We start from the raw sequence: 20,832 nt of genomic DNA, 5'->3' as shown, positions 1-20,832 counted from the left end.
AATAGCAAAGCAGGAGAAAGGATGGTGGGGGGCTGGCAGGTAGAGAGAATTAATAGAAGTAGAAATCTGGGAAGAGAAGATTGAGGAACAAGAGAGGAAAGGGAGAGGAGGACGGACGACAGGGGCCAGCCACCCAGCTACCTAGAAAGCCTCACAGTAAGAAGTAAAGAAAGATATATAGAACAGAGGAAGATACAAGCCCAGAGGCAAAAGGTAGACGGATAATTTAAGAAAAGCTGGCTAGAAATAAGCCAAGCTAAGACTGGGCATTCATAAAAAAGAATAAGCCTCTGTATATGATTATTTGGGAGCTGGGTGGTGGGTCCCCCAAAATAGCTTAGAGTAAAACAACAAACAAGCCGGACGTTGGTGGCGCACACCTTTAATCCCAGCACTCGAGAGGCAGAGCAGGCGGATCTCTGTGAGTTCAAGGCCAGCCTGGGCTACTGAGCAAGTGCCAGGATAGGCTCCAAAGTTATACAGAGAAACCCTGTCTCAAAAAACCAAAACCAAACAAACAAACAAAACAACTATAAGTCTCTCTCCTTTTCCAAAGTGTGAAGGGACTGAGTCTCCTGGGCAGGGATCTAGGCTGGAGGGTGTCAGACCCACATCCTCATCAAAAAGGCACTCCTCCTGGCTTCCCCAGTTTTCTATTTTGATTTAAATGAGGATACTGCAGGCCTTCCTCTGTAGATGAAAGTTTCTGTCCGGCCAGGTCCCCCAGCTGTTTAATCCCAAATAAACACACAGAGGCTTATATTAATTATAAACTGTTTTGTGGATGGCTCAGGCTTCTTAGTGGCTATTTCTCTCTTAATTATTAGCCCATTTCTGTTAATCTGTGTATCTCCATGTGGTGTTAGATTACTGGTAATGCTCGGGTCTGTTTCTTCCGTGGCAGCTACAAGTCATCACTCTCACAACTCATGCTTTCTGTTCCTCTTCTCAGAATTCTCCTAGTCTGGTATCCCCGCCTATACGTCTTGCCTGGCTACATCCTGCCTGTCCATTGGCCAAAACAGCTTTATTCATCAACCAGTAAGAGAAACATATTCACAGCATACAGAAGGACGCCCCTCATCCTTCCTCTCCTCTTCTACCCCTCACGTGGTTATTATTGAAACTACGATTATAATTTAAGGATTTTAAAAATATGCATGTGGGTGTTTTTCCGGCATGCATGTCTGTATACCACTTGCATGCCTGCTGCGTAAGGAAGTGGAAAGCGTCAGTTTCCCTAGAACTGGAGTTATAGACTGTGTGAGCCGCTATATGGTGCTGGAAATACAACCCTGGTCCTCTGGAGGAGTAGCCAGTGCTCTTAACTGCTGAGCTGTCTCTGTAGTGCAATGATTTTTAACTAAGGTTAAATTATTTAAATATTTGGAGGCTCACCAAGTGCGGGGTACAGGACACTAACCCTTTCCCCCTGCTTTCTCCTCACTTCAAAACTGAAAGAAAAAGCCTATCAGGAAAAGCAAGCTAATTACTGGAGAACCCTGGCAGGAGAGCCACGTCCTAAGTTCTTACCTCACCCTGTTTCTCTTCTCCCCATTTTCCCACAAAGGTCCCTGCTTCAAAATGCCCTCTTTGGGCCCCGAGGCCGTCGCCAGTCATTCCTGCCGTCTCCTTTTCAAAAGATTATTATTTTATTTTAAATTATCTATGTGTCTGTAGATGGGTGTACGTGAGTGTGGGTACCTTCAGGGATCAGAGGCGTTGGGTCCCCCAGAGCTAGTATTGCAGGTGGTTGCTGGGAGTCTGTTGAGGGATCTTAAACCAAACCTGGGCTCTCTGCAAGAGCAGTACATGTACTCTTTTGGGGTGGGGGTGTTTGTTTTGTTTTGTTTTGTTTTGTTTGAGACATGATTTCTCTGTGTAGCCTTTGCTGTCCTAGAACTCAATCTGTACATCAGGCTGGTCTTGAACTCAGAGAGATCCACCTGCCTGTGCATCCTGATTGCTGGGATTAAAGGTGTGTGCCACCACCGCCAAGCAAAGTGACACAATCACAGGCCTTCACACTCTCTTACCCAACAGTCTGCTTCTTGACGCAGGTGTCATCTACTGGTATCATAAAGACCAGACACCCGACACTTGTTCCGGCATGCACCCACAACCACCAATGCTTCTCAACTCCTTCAAAGCAGCCCTCACAGGCAGATACATCACTGTGAGTTCAAGGACAGCCAGGAATACACAGTGAGACCCTGTCTATAAGGCAACAAGAAGGAAAAGGAAAGAAAGAAAGAAAGAAAGAAAGAAAGAAAGAAAAGGTGTAAGTGCTAAGATAGGACTTTGATGGATGTAACTTGGTGCTATGGTAGAGTACTTTTTCAGCATGTGTGAAGCTCTGGGTTTTAGTGTGTGTGTGTGTGTGTGTGTGTGTGTGTGTGTGTGTCTGTGTTATAGAGATAGGTGCTTCCAGTACTACTCTCTATGCAAATTGATTCCTTTACTGTTCTTAGCAATTTTTTTTTTAGATTTATTTACTATGTATACAGTGTTCTATGTGCGTTCATGACTGAACACCAGAAGAAAGCATCAGTTCTCATTACAGATGGTTGTGAGTCACCATATGGGTGCTGGGATTTGAACTTGGGTCCTCTGGAAGATCAGGCAGTGCTCTTAACCTCTGAGCCATCTCTCTAGTCCTGCTCATAGAAATTCTAAGAGCTACATATGTTTTTGTGTCAGCCTGAAAGATAATAGTGAGTTGTAGATTGACTAAATTACTGGAGATCACATAGTTAACATGCCCAAAGCTGGCCTGGCATTGGTGGCGCACGCCTTTAATCCCGTCACTCGGGAGGCAGAGGCAGGTGGATCTCTGTGAGTTCGAGGCTGACCTGGTCTACAGAGCGAGTTCCAGGACAACCTCCAATACAGAGGTTGTCTTGAAAAACAAAACAAAACAAAAACAAACAAACAAACAAAAAAGGCCAAAGCCAGTTTTGAGCCCAAGTAGTCTGAATACAGGCAGTCCTACTCTGGGAATAGGAGGGAATGGCTACTGGCATTGCTTCACAGAATTCCCAGGCTCTGTCCCACAGAGTCTGACTCTCTAGGCCTCAAATAACAATCAGGACTGCTTTTTAATTGCATATCCTGTGGACCACACTTTGAAAACTCCCATCTTTTCTTCTAGCAAAGTCTTTCCTGTGCCTCTGATCCCTCTTCCCCTGGGAATGTGCTTTCCCTATGGGCTGGGGATGCTTGTGCTCTGAAGCCAGACTTATGCCCCCTGGTGGTCAGAGATGAAAGATCAGGAGGGTAGCCAGCAGGATCCTGGGTCAGCAGGACAAATTCCAATATTCTTGAATTCCATTCAGCCAATTATCCCCTACCAGCAGTAAACCAGTGTCACACACAATATACCTAACAGAAACACGACTTCATATGACAGCTCCTCCAGGGTGACTATCCACCTGTTCTGGTTTTGTTTTTTGTTGTTGTTTTTGGTTTTTTGAGATGGGGTTTCTCTGTGGCTTTGGAGGCTGTCCTGGAACTCACTTTGTAAACCAGGCTGGTCTCGAACTCACAGAGATGCCTCTGCCTCCTGAGTGCTGGAATTAAAGGCATGCACCACCGCCCTGCCTGTCCATCTGTTAGATATATTCATTCCAAGCTGCAGGTGGACAAATCGTACCTGGTCCAGTTATTTGTATCTTACAACGTGCAGCTCTAGACTCTAGGTCTTTACAAGGCTGCAAAGATATTTTCTCTTTTTTCTCTTGGCTGGCCTCCACCTCCAGGCTGGGATTACAAGCATGTACCAACTTACCCCACACAGATTTTTGTTTTCCCTTTGAGACAGGCTAATTGGGAACTTAAGATCCTCCTGCCTCAGCCTCCCAAAATGCTCTGGTGACAGGCATGTGCCATCTTGCCTGGCCTCACATCAGCCTTAAATCATTCACCTTGAAAAGAAATAGCAATAATTTTCAATGCAGCTGAGGAACAAGACATGTACCAGTTCTGAATCCTCTGTGACCTATGGACCTCAAAGCCATGTCATACAGTGAGTGCAAGTATAATTAGTACGTGCTGAAAATCTGTTTACAGTGTCTACTAAAATGGAGTGTGCTGCTCACCCATCGATTCCTTCCCTGTGAATCTCCCAAACAACTGGGCATAGCAATATCTGAACCTGAAACATAGATGAGAATGTTTCTACCAATGCTGTAAATGATAGATGCAAAGTCAGTGATCTTCAGCCTATGGGTTGAGACCCCCTTAGGGGGGACCCAGCAACCCTTTCAGAGGGGTCAGAAATCAGATATCCTTCATATTAGATATTTGCATTACAATTCATAACAGTAGTAACAATACAGTTATAAAGTAGCAACGAAATAATCGTATGGTTGGGGTCAGCACAACATGAGGAACTGTTTTAAAGGGTAGAAGCATCAGGAAGGTTGAGAAGCAGTGACCTAAGACTAGAATAGCACTTTTATAGGCCAGGGTACCACCCAGGAATGAGAGTAAACAAAGCCCAGCTTCACACTACAACATGGCAGAGCTTGCATACACAGCTGTGAGAGAAACAAGGCCAGCACTACAGAGCCAATCTGTGTGTGACATGCATGCAAAATACCAATGGCTAAAATGAATCTACAATGCCAGAATGGAATAGGAGCTGGTTTTAAGTGGAGAGACAGTGACTGGAAGTGCCTGGGAGATTTCAGCTGGGTAAGCTCCATAAACCGATCTCAGAATATTTCATAAAAATCTCATTGGATTATTTGTTCATAATTTGTGAGCTTTTGTGCTTATGTTATGTTTTTAAAAGGGGATATCCAAACTTTCTTGGTGGGAGGTGGGTGTGGTGGTGGTACATACCTGTAATACCAACACTTAGGATTCAGAGGCAGGAGGATTGTGAGTTCAAGGTCAACTGGCTACTGGGTCTCAAATATCCACCACCAAGTCAAGCAAACAAACAAAAAACTCCTCTGTGTACGACAGTGCTCATTGCCCACTTATCATTAGCTGAAGCCCAGAGTCCCACGTGGTATCAGAATCATGAATGTAAGGCCCCTCTGGGGAGGAAAGATGTGGCCTCAGGCCTGGGAGCTGGATCCAGACTTCCTGCTCAAAGCCAACTACAAAAGCACTGTCCTGACTCCAGAAACACTATCACACTGGGCTGTGGAGCACAGCAGAAGAGAGAGGCATCTGCCCAGGGTCTGTGGGAAGAAAAGTCGGGACTCTAACACTGAGCCAATGTCAGAGGGGGGCACACTGAGTACACACTAGACCTGCTGAGAATGCCTGGTCAAGAGGTCAAGTAATCACAACTGTTCAGCCGTGATACAGAGAAATCAAATAGAGAAGCTCCTAATAGGCACCACAGGAATTTTCCCAAAACCTAGTGATGATCAAGACAGACTTGCTACAGAAACAAATCAGTAAAGAAGCAAATGCCAGGTAGTTTAAACCTGTAATCTTAGCACTCAGGATGCTGAAGCAGGGGGATTTCTTTGAGTGTGAAACCACCCTAAGCTACCCAGTGAGATCCTCCCTCACAAAAAGACACAAATGTCATGAGAGGGAGAGAACATACAATGACTAAGAGAGTTCATTACCTAGGGCTACAGCTAATGGCACAAGAATAAAAGATGTTTCCAAATGACAAGTGAATTTCAAAGAATGCTGAGGACCAATGAGGCCCAATGGCGGGATGTTTGTTTAGCACATATAAGACCCTGGGTTTGATCCCCAACACTACAAAACAATAGACAGAGACTGGATGGAGAGATGACAGATAGATTGATCCATGATAGACAAGACAGACAGATCATTTAAAATGATCAAAATATGTGAAAGAAGGAATAGAATTTGTATAATAATGAGATGTTATGGATGAGTCTGGAAAAAAAAAAAAAAAACTAAGTAGGGAACTGGGAAGGTAGCTCAATCGATGAAGGGCTTGCCTTGTTTACATGAGGACTTAAGTTCAAATCCCTAGCACCTATGTTTAAACAAACAAACAAACAAAGGTGGGCATTTCAATGCATGTTTGTAACTCCAGCACCAGTGTGTGTGCAGGAGGTGGGGGACAGAGACAGGTGGGTCTCTAGAGCTCATTGGCCAACCAGCTAGCCAAATTAATGAGTTACACATTTAACGAAAGACAGTGTCACCAAAGAAAGGAGGATGCCAGTTGTAGTGATGCACTCCTTTAATCCCAACACTCGGGAAGCAGAGGCAGGATCTCTGTGAGTTCGAGGCTAGTCTGGTCTACAGAGTGAGTTCCAGGACAGCCAGGGCTGTTACACAGAGAAACTCTGTCTCAAAAAATCGGAGAAAACAAAAAAGAAACAAACAAACAAACAAAAAACCCAAAGTGGAAGGCCAGCAAAATGGTTCAGCAGGTAAAAGTGATTGCTGTGAAAACATGGCAATCTGAGTCTGAGCCATAGCACTCAGTGTGGAAGAAGAGACCAGCTGAAGGTTATCCTCTGACCTCTACATGTGACTGTAGGATAAACAACAACAATAATAATGAATAAAATAAGCAAATGAGGAGGAGCAAAATAGAGGGGGACACAGGCATGGACATGTGGTCTCAAGCTCACTTGCTTGTACCACGCACAGGAACACACAACACACACATAATTCAGAATAATTGTGGCCCAGGTATAAATCAGGAGTAAGTGCTTATCTATCATGTTCCAGGCCCTGGGCCAACCACTCAGCACCAGACACACAAGGTGAGAGACAGAGAATTACAAGTAGGAGAAACAAAGTAAGATTCGGCATTGAAGTTAATGTGGTATACTATCTAGGGCCTAGATTCTGAGTCATAAAATGGGTGAATTTCAAAAACAGAATGTTTATGCATATATACATATGTGTGTGTGTGTGTGTGGAGGGGTGCATATTCAAAGAAAGACAGTGATTTGCAGAACATACATGTATCACATACATCATATGTAATGTATGTATATAATTAATGAATCATTTTACAAAATGAGAAAAACATGCAATGATGGAACACATCAATAATTCCAACACTCAGGAGGCAGAGGCAGGTGGGTCTCTGTGAGTTTGATGCCAGGTCAAGCAAGAGTACATTATGAGACCCTGACTCAAAACAAACAGATAAAAGATTTGAAGCCAATGAGACCGGATGTCTGTAACGTTGGCTGATCTTATCCTGTAATGCATGGAAAGGGGATTGCTGGGGCTCCTGAGAAAGTTAATCCTGGATCATTAGAAAGCCATAGAAGCCTCTCTGTCTCTCTGTGTCTGTCTGTCTCTGCACCTCCTCTCCAGAACACCCCCACCAAGTGACTAGGAACAATGAAGCACACAACCCCAGTTGCTACTGGAAAGCACCCAACAATGAGGAAAGCAACCAGCCTTAAAATGAAGCAACACTGACGTCAGTAGAGCATGATGGAAACAGCCTATGTCTCTGAAACATCACTGGAGAGCTGAAGCTCAAACTTACCCTCTTGTGTTATTAAAAGAATTCAATAATTTTCGTATTGTCTAAGGCACTTTGCAGTACATGATATAAGAGAGCTGGAGAAGTGTGTCGTGGGACACACAGAACTTTGGAGAAGGGAATTTGAAAGATTCAGCCATGGATTGGATACAATGGTAATAAAGAGAATGGTTCAGAATTGGTTCCCAAGGAGACATGGCTGTTTGTACCTGTCACCCCAGCCCTTGAGAAGTGGACGTAGGAGGGTCAGAAATTCAAAGTCCGCTAGTGGTGGCTCACACCTTTCATCCCAGCACTCTGGAGGCAGAGGCAGGCAAATCTCTGTGAGTTCAAGGCCAGCCTGGGCAACAGAGTGAGTTCTAACACAGCCAGGACTACATGGAGAAACCCTGTCTTGAAAAACCAAACAAACAAACAAACAAACAAAAAAATAGTAAGTTTGGCACCTCTTTATCCTAATGCATTATTGTTGATCTGAAATTGAAACTTAACTGAGTGTCCAATATTTTTCTCCTCTATAGGTGAAAGAAGCAATCTACCTCTGCTTGTCAGCAGTAAAGAGTGGATTGTGTCATGAATAGGGCATGTTCTACCTAGACTCCCATTCACTATATCAGCTTTAGGGATTCTATTAGGAGGAAATGGGCCAGTCTGCAGCACTGAAACCTTTGTGAGGCTCCATGGAACTGAACCGCTCACAAGCCCGTGTCAAATGAAAGAAGCCAGCCTTGGAGTTCTCTGGTCAATAGACAGCTAGCTCTCTCTGTGCCTGGAAGCAGAGGATGATCTCAGAAGTCTGAGATGTCTCCCAAGTTCTCTGCCGCTGCTTGGCCTTCTTAGCCTTTTCAGAATCAGCCTTTCTGTTTAAGGGGGTAGAAAGGGACAGGGGAGAAAAGGTCCCCCAGAGCAGGCTCTTGTGGGGGAGGTGGGAGCTGACTGAATGCTGACGGGCCCTTTGCTTTGTACCTTTCCTGCTGTGTCCAACAGAAGTGCTGCTCAGCTGCCTGGTTAGCCCCATTGTCCTCTCCACAATGTGCTGAGTCCAAGGGCTTCCCTGGCCCCATGGCCTCACTCCGCTACCCCTGGGCCCAAAGACAAGGCCAGGGGACAAACTACCCATCAAATTCAGTGGAGTACCAACCGTCCATGGCATGTGGCCAGTGTCAAGAGGTCCAAGTTTTAAACTGTTCAACTTACACTCTGGAGGGGGAAGGTTGTCAGATTCCCCTAAGTCTGTCAAGGAGTCCAAGTTTTAAACTGCCTGGATTACATTTTGTAGGGTCAGGGTTGTCATATTCCCCTGTCAGTCATCACCCCTACATCTAATAGCTCATCTCCCTGGACAGTTGTCCTACTTGCTTGTGTGGGCTAAGAAAATGTTTCCCAATCCATGTCTCTTATAGAGCTGCACAAAACAAGCCTGACAAAGTGCTGGTGATGGAGCATGTTCAAGTCTCTTGTGCTCCATTCTCAGTACACATGCACACATACATAGATATACAAACACATAGTGAGGCGTGAAGGGGAAGATTGGTTGAAGACACGGTGGGGGATAATAGAATGCACTACAAATAATAAAGACAACTACTAGAAAATGAAAACTGAATAAATGTGGTCAAAGAAAACGTTTATCTGACACATTTTTTTTCTAAAGTCTGATGCCTGCTTCTACTTGTCTCTATGAGACCCTAGCATAAGATGGAATCTTTTGAGCCGGGCATTGGTGGCACACACCTTTAATCCCAGCACTCAGGATTCAGAGGCAGGCAGGTCTCTGTGAGTTCGAGGCCAGCCTGGTCTCCAGAGGGAGTGCCAGGATAGGCTCCAAAGCTACACAGAGAAACCTTGTCTCTCAAAAAACCGTAAAAAAAAAAAAATGCAATCTTCTGTGGCACAGTTAATGAAATAGTTGCAATTTGTTGAGTGCTGACTACTTTACACCGCCTTGGTCACTTGAACTTCCTTATCTGACAGCTGTAGATGGGCTAGCAGTGATGCCAGGCGCCAGGCCAGAGAGGAAAAGGAGGGGTTTCTTTGTTTATAATCTTGTATTCCCGTTCCTCAGTTGACTAGCCTATAAAACCATTTCAGCATTGACCTTCTTCATGGGGCTATCCTGAGGACTGGGAATGAATTGTCAGCCTCACAGTCAATGTTCTATGTATTGTAGTTGCTAAGGATGAATGGGAAATTGTCCAGTTGGGAAGGGATTACTAGCTGGTTTCCATTTATTTCTACTTCTTGGGTAGCCTGTGCTCTAACTTCCCTGGAAAGAGATGGGACTGGGACCTGGAGCTTGGAGATCATGTCTGACACAGGACAGCCAAAGTAGAGTCTCAAACAACAAGGAAGGAGAAGGAATGTTCCACATCTTTGTGAAGGGCTGCATAAAGAGCCTGGAAGCATGGCTCAGGGGCAAGTGCTGGTCTAACATGTACAGGTCCTAGGTTTGATCCTTAGCACTGTAAAAGAAACAACAGCTCCTCAAGTCCCCATGTTAGGCTATTTTGAAAGCTTGGTAATTATCGCAGGAGACCTCATGATCCAAAAGTTTCTGGGACATAAGGAGATAGAAGAAAATGATGTATGTGCTGGGGTTGAGGGTGGCAGCTTAGGCTGCCTGTAAATCTAGGAGTGTTGGTGCACATATATGTCAGTGGTTTGACTACTAACTGATCCACATACAATCTCCTGTGCAATAGTTTTGTTCATGTGCTGAGCTTTTCAAACAATCACAAAAGCCTCCACCTCTCCCTCTAAAATGAAAAGTTAGCCAGATCAGTCTTTATTGAACCAACAATTCACTGGAATATAAAACTTGCCCCAAAGATCCTGAAGGTAAAAAAAAAAAAAAAAAAAAAAAAAAATCACAGATTGTGCACAGCAGGGTGCTATGGCTGGGTGAGTGGCCTGTGCACAGCACGGTGCTATGGCAGTGTAGACACGTTTTCATCTGTGCCTCCTCCAGAATCATAAAACTCATCCATTTGCTCAAAATGTATTTACCAAACTAAGTAAAAGCTGTTATATGATTATTTATTTTCAAAATAAATGTTTTAATAGAAAATGTATTCTCCAGAGAAACCCTGCCTTGAAAAAAAGAAAGGAAGGAAGGAAGAAAAGAAAATGTATTCTTGATGCTTAAAGTTTGAAGGCTCCTGAAAGATATTGTTAAAAATTTTGTTCTAGGGCTGGAGAGATAGCTCAGAGGTTAAGAGCATTGACTGCTCTTCCAGAGGTCCTGAGTTCAATTCCCAGCAACCACATGGTGGCTCACAACCATCTGCTATGAGATCTGGTGCCCTCTTCTGGTGTGCAGATATACATGGAAGCAGAATGTTGTATACATAATAAATAAAATCTAAAAAAAAAAAAAAAATGTTCTAAACCAGGAGGTGGTGGCGCACGCCTTTACTTCCAGAACTCAGAGGCAGAGGCAGATGGATCTCTGTGAGTTTGAGACAAGCCTGGTCTACAAGAGCTAGTTCCAGGACAGCCTCCAAAGCCACAGAGAAACCCTGTCTTGAAAAACAAAACAAAACAAAACAAAAAAGAAATATTTTCCTAAAATGGCAGTCTGAAAGGGAGAAGAAGGAGGATGGAAAGGGGAGGAGCGGGAGATGGCTCAGCTGGTAAACATGCTTGCTGCCAAGTCCCACCACGGAGTTTAATCCCTGGAACCCACATGGTAGAAGAAGAAAACTGATTCTCACAAGATGACCTCTGACCCCGACATGAGCACCATGCATACACACTCATGCATACGCACACACACGCTAATAAATACCCCAAATGCAATAAAAACATTTTTAAAAGATTTTATTTATTATGTATACAACATTCTGCTTCCATGAATATCTGCACACCAGAAGAGGGTACCAGATCTCGTAATGGATGGTTGTGAGCCACCATGTGGTTGCTGGGAATTGAACTCAGGACCTCTGGAAGAGCAGTCAGTGATCTTAACCTCTGAGCCATCTCTCCAGCCCCAATAAAAATATTTTTTAATGTTTTAAAAAGAGATTGGGACAGGGAGAGATGGTTCAGTAGTTGTTGCCAAGCTGAATGATTTGATTTTGATCCCCAGAACCTGCATGGTGGAAAGAGAACTGACTCCTGAAAGTTGCCATCTGACCAGTATGCAAGCTTGAGAGTGAACACACGCGCGCGCTCACACACACACACACACTCACAGAGTAAACTAATGTAAACACACATACACATAAAATGACAACAAAAAATCCTCAGGGTTATTGGCTCCAAGTTTTGTTTTTTTTTTTTAAAGCAAACTGCAATATTAAAATGAATATTTGATTAAATAGGGTGAGATTTAGGTCTACATGTAAATTGTAATTTAACTCAGCTCCTTTAGGGGAAAATATAATAAGGAGTTTTGAGAATAATAGTTTTCTCAACAACGCTCAGTTTTGTAATAGTACTTTCACTTTATTTACTTTTTTATGTGTGTATTCATTTAATTAATTTTTTTTTTTGAGACAGGGTCTCACTATGTTGTCCTGGATGTCCTGGAGCTCACTCTGTAGACGAAACTGGCCATGAACCCAAGAGATCCACATACCTCTGCCTAAGAAGTGCTGGGATAAAAGATGTGCACACCACACCCAGCTTTACAGCAACATTTATGGAAATAGATGTATATTTATGGAAATATATGGCTCATTTTGGTGTGTTTGGCAGAAGCTTGAGGGTTTAGGGGGAATCTTAGGCAGAATAGGACAGAGGCAAACATTCACTGCACAATGCTTCTGTCCTCAGCTCCCAGTGGCTCTGGGAAGACCTCCCTGGGCAACAGTAGGGCCTCTGCACTTCTGTGACCCTAAACAAAGCTCGGAGGGACACCTCCCCCAGCAGGCTGAGCCACAAAAGCTCTGGGGATCAGGAGAAACAAAAAGAGAGGGAAATGGGAGTGCTGACAGAGCCATTGGCCATCGGCTACAGGACTATAAAGAGGGCGTCCACAGACGATGTGGCACCACATGGAGACCCAGACTGTGCAGCGGGAGCTGGGTGAGTAAGGCTGTGGTGGTGCCCTTTGCCTTTCCTTTCTTTCTCCCAAGAGACAAATGCACAAGAAGAACAGTTGTCTCCTGCTTAGAGGTTAGAGCCTTTGAAGGTAGAGAAAGTGGGTGGCTTTGATCAGTGGACAGCTTCATTTGTTACCTTGAGGAATCACCTATATGGTAATAACCGTATCTATAGAAACCAAGACAGGAGATTAGTAAGAAATAAACAGATTATGGGCACAAGGAGGTGTAAAGAGCAGGAGGTGCTGCTTATCTGGGGACTCCACATAGAAATGCCGGAATTTTTGTGCATCAGTTCCTGGGCTGGATGCCAGGGTAGAATCCTGAATGTTGGTTCTGAGTCTAGAAACCTGATATATACCTTCTTTCTTCCTTCCCTCTCTTTCCCCTATCCTTCTCATCACACCATCAATGATGACTACTTAACCTCTATGGTCCTTAGTCCTCATTCATAAAATGGGGGGTGGTGATAGTATTTGACTGGTGAGGACTAGATACATTAATGCAAGTAAAGCAGAGGGTCTTTATCATAGAGTGAGCCATTGTATTTTTACAATTACCCTTTCTTCATTATAAACACACACACACACACACACACACACACACACACACACACACACACACACACACCATCACCACCACCACTACTACTACGACTAGGGACTGAGTCTAATGGTTCATATATGCTGGCCAAACACGCTAGTACTGATCTATATCTCCAGCCCCTGCTCCTACCCTCTACCCCATCCCACCCACTTTAAGAATTGGTCTCAATATGTAGCCCTAGCTAGCCTGGAACTCATAGCCCTTACTTTTTATTTTGGGACAGCCTCACTAAATTGTCCAAGTAGGTCTTGAACTTGCAATCCTCCTACCTACCATCTCACGTAGCAGGTCTGCACCACCAAGCTTGACTTCAATATTTTTCAAATTACCCTCTGCCCCATTTAGCCACAGGGTTGGAAAGGTGTTCTATCAATCAACCAGGAATTGCCAGTCCTACTATTGAGATGATCACCCAGTATATAGTCAATAGTGGCACAGATGAGTACTGTGAGGAGTTTTGGGAAGTGAGGGAGAAGTCAAAATCTGCGGGCTGGAAAAGAACAAGGTCAAAACAGATCTAGGAGACAGAGAGGAAGAGGGGCTGGTGACATAGACATGCAGAATAATGGGTCAATATGGGGGCTGGGAAGACCATGAAGGATTCAAATATAGGCTGCCTTTTAATTGGGGCAGGTACAGTGAGGAATTCTGACCCTGCTGCCTGAATGACTAGATACATGGAGACTGGACAGTTATAAAGGAGTTGACATCAGGGTATATAAGACCCAGGCAATGTTGTTCTTTGAGGGCAAGCAAGAGGATAGAAGATACATTATCAAGTGATCCAAATGCCTTTGCAGTCTTTCATCTGCATTACTGTTCTAATTTTTAGTGACTGCATGTAAAAGGTTTGTTGATGGAAAACCTGACAGGTTTGGGTGCTAGCACCAGAGCTAAGATCCTAAACAAAATCTGGGGCTTCAAGCCTCTTTTCCTTTCCCCTGCGCCTTCTGACTTCACTACCCCCATCCTGAAAGCCATATCACTGATGTGTATGTGTCTTTCAGAAACTCTTCCAACCACCAAGATGGCTCAGACCAACCCTATGCCAGGGTCCATGGGGCCATGGAAGGTAAGCTGATCCAATCACATGGAAAATGGAAAGATCCAACAAGCAGGGCTGAGGTGCTGCTGCATAGTAGCTATAAGACTGTACTTACTCTTTGACAGTGCCTACCCAACAAAATACTGTTCTGTAGGAGGAAGGCCCATCCAACGCCCAGACACTGTTGGAAGGCTTCCATGATGGGTGGGAGATGGTACTTGGTTCCTAGGCCAATTCAGACTGGCCATTGGATCCCAAGTAAGCCCTGGGACCCAGGCTCCCTACTCAGTCTGAGGTTGGATTTACCCATGAGCTCAAGTGGCAGATCCCAGGCTTTTCACTCTTCCCGAACAACACTTTCCTCATTGAACAGCTCTGAAGCAAGTTCACAGTTTTGGGAGCTTGCCACATAAGGAACCAAGTTCTAGTTGAAAAGACAAAGGATTTATCACAATCCTTTTATGCTTTAGAAGCAAAGAAATAATCTACAGGGTGCTTCTAGAAGTCCCAGAATCTTGGCCTCTGGGTCATATGAGTGCAGAACATTTGGTGGAATCAGTTCACCAGGCCTTGGTCTATCGTTTGAACTCTCATTGTCCCTGAAAGACCATTCCTATCATAAACTTTGCCTGAATATGTCACTGAGCAGAGGTACTAATTTGAACCTTTTTGCCCTGTCTATACTGGAAGGGAGTCTATCAGATATCCTGGACTGTGGCTAGTGATGAAAATTACAGGATAAATACAAACTCTTAATTTGTACCCCTATTCTTACAAGCTGCACTTGGTTCGTTTTCTTGTGCCATTTCAATCCATTTCAGATAACCATCTATGATCAGGAGAACTTCCAGGGCAAGCGGATGGAGTTCACCAGCTCCTGCCCAAATGTTTCTGAGCGTAGTTTTGATAATGTCCGGTCCCTCAAGGTGGAGTGTGGCGCGTGAGTATGGATACCAACAGAGCTTCAGGCCCTTGTCAAGTCTCTTTAAGACATGGGACATATGAGTAAGGATCCAGGAGGATGTTCCCCAGATGATAATCACTTCTTAGAGAGGTGTCTTATTTCCTAAAGGAAATTACTATGTGCCTAATTAAGTAACTCAAAGCTAGGGATGACGTTCATATCTTGGTAGTAGACTTGGAACAAGATAGGACAATGACAGTAACTGAATCTGTGCTTTTGAAGTCCATAGGCCACTCCTTTTGATCCCTTCAGAACACGAGCAGAAGCCTTTTTTTTCCCCCCATAGAAATAGGGAGACCGGATTTTTTTTTGTTTTTTGTTTTTTTTTTTTTTTTTTTTTTTTTGTTTGTTTTTCGAGACAGGGTTTCTCTGTGGCTTTGGAGTCTGTCCTGGAACTAGCTCTTGTAGACCAGGCTGGTCTCGAACTCACAGAGATCCGCCTGCCACTGCCTCCCGAGTGCTGGGATTAAAGGCATGAGCCACCAACGCCCGGCTCTTTTTGGTTTTTTGAGACAGGGTTTCTTTGTGTAGCCTTAGCTGTGGTGGAATTAGTTCTGTAGACCAGTCTCTAGAGTGCTGGGATTAAAACCATGCACCTCCATCACCTGGCTTGAAGAGAAATTGAGTGATGGACCTTTTTGTTGTTGTTGTTTTGTTTTTCCGACACAGAGTTTCTCTGTGAAACAGTCCTGGCTGTCCTGGAACTCACTCTGTAGACCAGGCTGGCCTCAAACTCAGAGATCTGCCTGCCTCTGCCTCCAGAGTGCTCAAATTAAAGGCATGTGTCACCACTACCCAGCTAAATGACAGACCTTTTTATTACATACAGATTTATGTCCCAGAGCAGACACCATTAGCTAATTTCCCTATTAAAAGGAATGAGATTTCAAGGATCCAGAGACACATTAGTTTTCAGTGTTGCAGGTAGTCAATCTTGGTGAGATTCTCCAGCTTTTGTGTTCTAATTCTGGCAAGCTGACCTAGGTGTGAACCCACACTAGTATTCTTGTCAGTCTATGATGAAATGGCTTTGCATGTCACCAAGCTGCTCTGTACCAAAACAGAGCTCCTCAGCCCTTTGAAACAGGCAACATACACTTTAAGATAGCTTCATTAAAAAAGATTCAGTTGTGAACAAGTTGTAAGTATGGACAGCAAGAGGAAGACCCCTCAAAGTAACACAGCAACAAGTAATGATACCTATCCCATCATGCTTTTGCTCTCTTAGAAGAGGCTTACAAGACCTAGAGCCAAAGAAATGGTCATTGGATCAACAATCTGAAGTTCAGGTCACACTAGAATGGAAACCTTTGTTAATACACATTGTTAAGGCAAGAGAATCTTCAATGGGCAATTTCAAAATACATTTACAAACCTGTTTGATAAAGCCATCAGCACTCAATACCTAGGGCTTTGTGATTGACTTGATATTTTATCCCACTATAAACTCATCTAAAACAAGAGAGACCTTGTCTCCAAGGCCATATACCATTACCTATCTTTGGCAGCTGGATTGGTTATGAGCATACCAGCTTCTGTGGACAACAGTTTATACTGGAGAGAGGAGAATACCCTCGATGGGATGCCTGGAGTGGGAGCAATGCTTACCATATTGAGCGTCTCATGTCCTTCCGCCCCATCTGTTCAGCCGTAAGTTTGAAATTTCTTTTCTTTTCTTTTCTTTTTCTTTCTTTTCCTTTTTTTTTTTTTTTTTTTTTGGCATTTGATGGGGTAAAGAATGGTGAGGTCAGAATGTCAATTAGTAGGATCTAACAGGCTAACAGGGAGAATGAAAGAATAACACTATTACCTTCCTTTAAATCTGTAATTTGAATTTTCTCCCTTATGCTAAAAAGGAACTTCTTATAGAGGCAGGAAGCACATACTCATGACCCCAAATTCTAGAGGACACCCAGTGAGAAACCACTACCATGTAGCACAAAGCAGATTTATGGCCAGTTAAGTTGCAATGTATTAAGGTTTCACTGAAGAAACAGGCAGGTATTCTAGTACTGCTTATCTGCATTAATAAGTAAGTTTTTAACACCAGGCACTATTTAACAATGCATTAGGCTGCATTCTAAATTGAATCTGAAGATAAATATTTCTTGCACTACTTGGCCACATTTAAAATGAGTAACTTCTTCCCTTAAACATGGGTAGCAACTCATCATTTTCTTTCAGTTCCTTAACAATATCTAATTGTCCATTAAGCTCTCATTTCAGATATAACTGAACTGTCCAAACTTGATCTTTTTTTCTGATTTTGAAAAAACTTCGGTTTTGCCATTTTCTCATTGTCCACAGAAGTGTCTGACATGACTTAAATGAGCCAAGTTCTCTTTCAGTTTTAGTTTTTACAATGACTAAATAACTTTAGGGGTGGCGGTGAGGAAGATTAAGGCAAGCAGAAAGCAGAACCTGAAAATTTTACAGGCGGATCACAACAGTTGTCCATAAACAAATTACATTTCACCAGACTGTGGTGGCACACGCCTTTAGTCCCAGCACTTGGAAGGCAGAGACAGGCAGATCTCTGTGAGTTCGAGACCAGCCTGGTCTACAAGAGCTAGTTCCAGGACAGCTTCCAAAGCCACAGAGAAACCCTGTCCCAAAAAACTAAAACAAAACCAAAAAACCAACCAAACACAAAACAAATTACATTTCAGTTCAGGAATTGTGTGTACAGGTACTGCCTGCTCTGGAGTTCCCCCTGTCAACATGGTGACCCTAGTTGGAAATGGAAGCCTCCATCAGGCTGCATTTAGTCTCTCAGAGAGCTGGCAAGGTGGCATAAACTTGAAATTCTAGCACCCAGGAAACTTGAATATAATCTTGAATCTGAGGCCAGTCTAGGGTACACAGCAACCTTTGAATAAAAGTTTGTAAAGTTTGCAAAGTTGGTCGCAAACGCCATTAATCCCAGCACTCGGGAGGCAGAGGCAGGCGGATCTCTGTGAGTTCGAGGCCAGTCTGGTCTCCAGAGCGAGTGACAGGATAGGCTCCAAAGCTACACACAGAAACCCTGTCTCGAAAAACCAAAAAAGAAAGAAAAAAAAGTTTTTAAAGTTTAAACAGAAACAGATCAACCATTAGATTTCTAGGAGTTGAAAATGTTCCTGAGAGTGAACCTTGTCTGAGCTAGAAGCTTTCCAAATACTCTTAGGACTTTTCTCATGAGTTTAGATAAACACCTCTAAAATCCTCTAAACCTAAATCATGTACTTTACTGGGGAGGTTAATAGAAACACAAATGCATGCACACATGTACTGGATATAACAGTTTAATTTTGTGAGACCTTGCTGGGGCTGTAGGTAAAACAATTGCACAGCATGGATGAGGGCCTCTATTAGATTACAACAGTACCAAAAAACAAAACGGCGATATCAATATATCTATATATATCCTCTGTGGCTTTGGAGGCTGTCCTGGAACTAGCTGTTGTAGATCAGGCTGATCTTGAACTCAGAGATCTGCCTGCCTCTGCCTCCCGAGTGCTGGGACTAAAGGTTTGCACCACCACTGCCTGGCTATTTTGAATATCTTATATTAGTTAAATTCAAAGATGATGTTTAAATTGGATTAAATCCAATTACAGATTTTTCTTTTTCTTTTTTCTTTCTTGAGACAGGGTTTCTCTGTGGCTTTGGAGGCTGTCCTGGAACTAGCTCTTGTAGTCCAGGCTGGTCTCGAACTCACAGAGATCCACCTGCCTCTGCCTCCCGAGTGCTGGGATTAAAGGCGTGCGCCACCACTGCCCGGCCCAGATTTTTCTTGTTGAGACAGGGTTTGTGATCCATTGGCTGTCCTGTAACTAGGTCTGTAGTCAAGGCTGGCCTCAGAGTTGCACCTGACTCTGCCTCCTGAGTGCTGGGAATAAAGGCGTATGCCATAACCACCCAGCAGGATTTTTCTTATACCCCCCCCCCCCTGTTTAGCCTGAATCTTTTGCTAATGATCATGTATTCTATATGCAAGAGAAAAAGAAAGCTTAAATTTTGGGAAAAAAATACCAATAGAATAAACTACTAAGGTTTTAACTTCTGGATTATAGAATCATAAAGAGTCTAAGATTACCATCTTTGAGAAAGAGAACTTTATTGGACGCCAATGGGAGATCTGTGATGACTACCCTTCCTTGCAAGCCATGGGTTGGTTCAACAATGAAGTCGGTTCCATGAAGATACAATGTGGGGCGTAAGTACAAAAACAGGGCTGGCACACATTTCAAAGCAATTCTTACCAAGGATCATGGTTTACTAGATTACATACACTGGCACTATTATTTTGCCTTTTTGAGACAGGGTTTCTCTGTGTAGCTTTGGAGCCTATCCTGGCACTCGCTCTGGAGACCAGGCTGGCCTCGAACTCACAGAGACCCGCCTGCCCTTGCCTCACGAGCTCTGGGATTAAAGGAATGCGCCACCAACGCCCAACTAAAATTCTTTAAATACTACTCTATTTTCTTTCATTAAGTTTATCTGTGAAAGCTTTTACAGATTACCAACACTTTTCATGATTAAGGCTAATCTTTTGTATTCACATTGCACTGGTTTAACAGTGCCTAACAAGTTAATGACTTGTTGTCTAAGTACCCCAGTACCACTGTGTTGAGGGGAGAAAAAGGACTCAGATTTGGGGGTATGTCAGGTTCTTAATCAGGTTTAATATGTAATATGCTTTGAATTTCCTAGCTGGGTTTGCTACCAGTATCCTGGATATCGTGGTTATCAGTACATCTTGGAATGTGACCATCATGGCGGAGACTACAAACACTGGAGAGAGTGGGGATCTCACGCCCAAACTTCCCAGATACAATCAATTCGCCGCATCCAACAATAGTGGACTAAAAGTTCCAAATTTCCTCAAGCATGAAACCTTGCTAAACATTGTAGAATTTTATGTTCTGCCCAGACACTGCTTCCCAATGTTAGCTGCTATAATCCATAATAAATGTCATTTAAAAAAAAAAAAAAGCCTTGGAGACTGTATCAACTACCACACAGAAACTCTTTTTTTGTGGCTGACATTCTAAAAACATACATGGTAAAGAATCTCTCAAATCCATGTTTTTAAAAGTTAAGAGAACTTGAGGGCACTGGTGGTGCAGCTCTTTAATACCAGCACTTGGGAGACAAAGGCAGACTGATCTCCGTGAGTTTGGGGCTAGCTTGGTCTACAGAGTGAGTTCCAGGACAGATCCAAAGCTACACACAGAAACCCTGTATTGCTCGAAAAAACAAATTTAAAAATTTACTTGAGCCGGGTGCTGGTGGCTCACTCCCAGCACTCAGAAGGCAGAGGCAGGCGGATCTCTGTGAGTTCGAGACCAGCCTGGTCTACAAGAGCTAGATGCAGAACAGCCTCCAAAGCCACAGGGAAACCCTGTCTCGAAAAAAGAAACAATGGTTCACTGTACCAATTTTGCAGAGGACCCTTAGTTCCCAGCACCCACTTGAGGTAGTTCAAACCACTTAAATCCAGGTGCAAGAATCTGTCTCTGGTCTCCACAGGCACCTCATTATCTCACCCCACCTCCATTCAAAACAAAATAACAAAAACAAAAAAAACAACTTCCTTTAAAGTTACGACTCTGGGAGGCTGGAGAGATGGCTCAGAGGTTAAGAGCACTGACTGTTCTTCCAGAGATCCTGAGTTCAATTCCCAGCAACCACATGGTGGCTCACAAGCATTCATTATGAGATATGGTGC

General features: G+C 43.6%; 1 protein-coding gene across 4 annotated transcripts; it reads left to right on the top strand.

The window, feature by feature from the left end:
- Positions 1-972: 972 nt before the first annotated feature.
- On the top strand, positions 973-20,099 carry Cryba1 (crystallin beta A1). 4 transcript variants are annotated; one of them, XM_027426644.2, is made up of 8 exons: positions 9,602-9,613; positions 11,410-11,415; positions 11,956-12,487; positions 14,118-14,182; positions 14,977-15,095; positions 16,628-16,769; positions 19,175-19,317; positions 19,815-20,099. In XM_027426644.2, exons 3-8 carry the CDS (start codon positions 12,445-12,447, stop codon positions 19,960-19,962), a joined length of 660 nt encoding a protein of 219 aa, XP_027282445.1. In that variant the 5' UTR covers positions 9,602-9,613; positions 11,410-11,415; positions 11,956-12,444; the 3' UTR covers positions 19,963-20,099. The 4 variants fall into 4 exon arrangements, with proteins under 4 accessions (XP_027282446.1, XP_027282447.1, XP_027282445.1 ...); XM_027426645.2 differs by lacking the exons at positions 9,602-9,613; positions 11,410-11,415 and adding an exon at positions 973-1,041 and having other exon boundaries at positions 11,960-12,487; XM_027426646.2 differs by lacking the exons at positions 9,602-9,613; positions 11,410-11,415 and adding an exon at positions 975-1,041.
- The last annotated feature ends 733 nt before the right edge of the window (positions 20,100-20,832 follow it).

Source organism: Cricetulus griseus, chromosome 7 (genome assembly GCF_003668045.3).
Source record: "Cricetulus griseus strain 17A/GY chromosome 7, alternate assembly CriGri-PICRH-1.0, whole genome shotgun sequence".
In the NCBI taxonomy this organism is placed as follows: Eukaryota; Metazoa; Chordata; class Mammalia; order Rodentia; family Cricetidae; genus Cricetulus; species Cricetulus griseus.
The sequence above is the reverse complement of the archived record's forward strand: the minus strand, read 5'-3'. Positions and strand labels throughout refer to the sequence as shown.

Bases quoted from the DNA above. Each gene is read 5' to 3' on its own strand.
- Cryba1 (XM_027426645.2), top strand. From the start codon at position 12,445: ATGTGGCACCACATGGAGACCCAGACTGTGCAGCGGGAGCTGG. The intron at 12,488-14,117 runs GTGAGTAAGGCT...TGTGTCTTTCAG, and splicing joins GACTGTGCAGCGGGAGCTGG to AAACTCTTCCAACCACCAAG. The intron at 15,096-16,627 runs GTGAGTATGGAT...TATCTTTGGCAG, and splicing joins CTCAAGGTGGAGTGTGGCGC to CTGGATTGGTTATGAGCATA.